The 1,175-nt window shown below is 42.7% G+C and overlaps 1 protein-coding gene across 1 annotated transcript in view; it reads right to left on the bottom strand.

Annotated features, from left to right (window-relative positions):
- Positions 1-386: 386 nt before the first annotated feature.
- LOC110314748 (TD and POZ domain-containing protein 5-like) overlaps positions 387-1,175 on the bottom strand; it is a 5,627-nt gene continuing 4,838 nt past the window's right edge. The window contains exon 2 of the mRNA XM_021188979.1: positions 387-435. Coding sequence (XP_021044638.1) covers positions 387-435 — 49 coding nt within the window. The remainder of the gene's footprint in view (positions 436-1,175) is intronic.

Here is a 1,175-nt window from a genome sequence, read left to right as displayed (position 1 = left end):
CACAAAACTCAACTCCAAACGGATCAAAGACCTCAAGATAAACCAGGTACAATGAACCTCATAGAAGAGAAAGTGAGAAACACACTTGAACTCATTGTCAAAGGAGACAACTTCCAGAACACTAACAGACACTGTAGTCACTAAAATCAACAACTAATACATAGGATCTCATGAAACTGAAAAGATTCAGAAACAAATACAACTGGAAAAGAAAGTCAATGGAGCGATTCCTAATGATTCTCTGTTATATTTTTAGACAGGAGTCTAAAAGAAAAATCATCACCAGAGAAACATCATCTAGCAAAAGATGGGAGCAGATGAAGTAAACTTCAACCAAGTATTAGGCAGAAGTCAGAGAATCCTGAAAAGGAGGGGGAGGATAGGTTTTAGAAGGCAGAAGTGTCAAGAATACCACAAATACACGGCTCTAAGAACCAACTAACCTAAACTAGTCAACTTAAACTAGTCCTATGAAGGATCCCAGAGCCTAAACAATCAGGGAGCACAAATGGGTGAAAACTCTTGGACCTCTGCATATATATATATATATCATATATATATATGTATGTTATAGTTGAGCAGCTTGGTGTTCTGGGGGGATTCCTAACAGTGGGAGGAGGGCCCATCTCTGTTGTAGACTGCTGTCTGAACGTTCTGCTCCCACATGAGTGCCCATATTCAGGTGAAGTCTGGTGAATTATTAGTCATATAAGGCTAGAGGCTGTGATTGGACAGTGGGAGGAGGGAGTAGAGCTGAAATTTTTACAAAGGGTAGAGACAGAGACGGGGAAAGGGAGAAACATGACAGGGATGGAGAGAAGATAAAGGAAGAAGACAAACCACAACCACGTGGTCTGAAAGAGCCACAGGTAGCTATGGATATCTTAGAAGGGCAACTGAGTAATTTGGCATACATTGGCCTCATCTAGGTATGCAGCTTGTTCTTATATCAATTGACTTTTGAATTCTTTGGCAGATGACCTAGGGGAGCTGTGGGAGAATTCCCTCTTCCCAGACTGCTGCCTGTTGGTAGCTGGCCATGAATTCAGGGCCCACAAGGCCTTCCTAGAGGCTCGATCTCCAGTTTTCAGAGCCGTGTTTGAATATGAAATGGAGGAGAGCCTAAGGGACCACTATGAGATCTATGACCTGGATCCCCAAGGGAAAGCGCCACA

Source organism: Mus pahari, unplaced genomic scaffold (assembly GCF_900095145.1).
Source record: "Mus pahari unplaced genomic scaffold, PAHARI_EIJ_v1.1 scaffold_11518_1, whole genome shotgun sequence".
NCBI lineage: Eukaryota > Metazoa > Chordata > Mammalia > Rodentia > Muridae > Mus > Mus pahari.
Note: the sequence above shows the minus strand (reverse complement) of the source record. Positions and strands in the feature narration are given on the sequence as shown.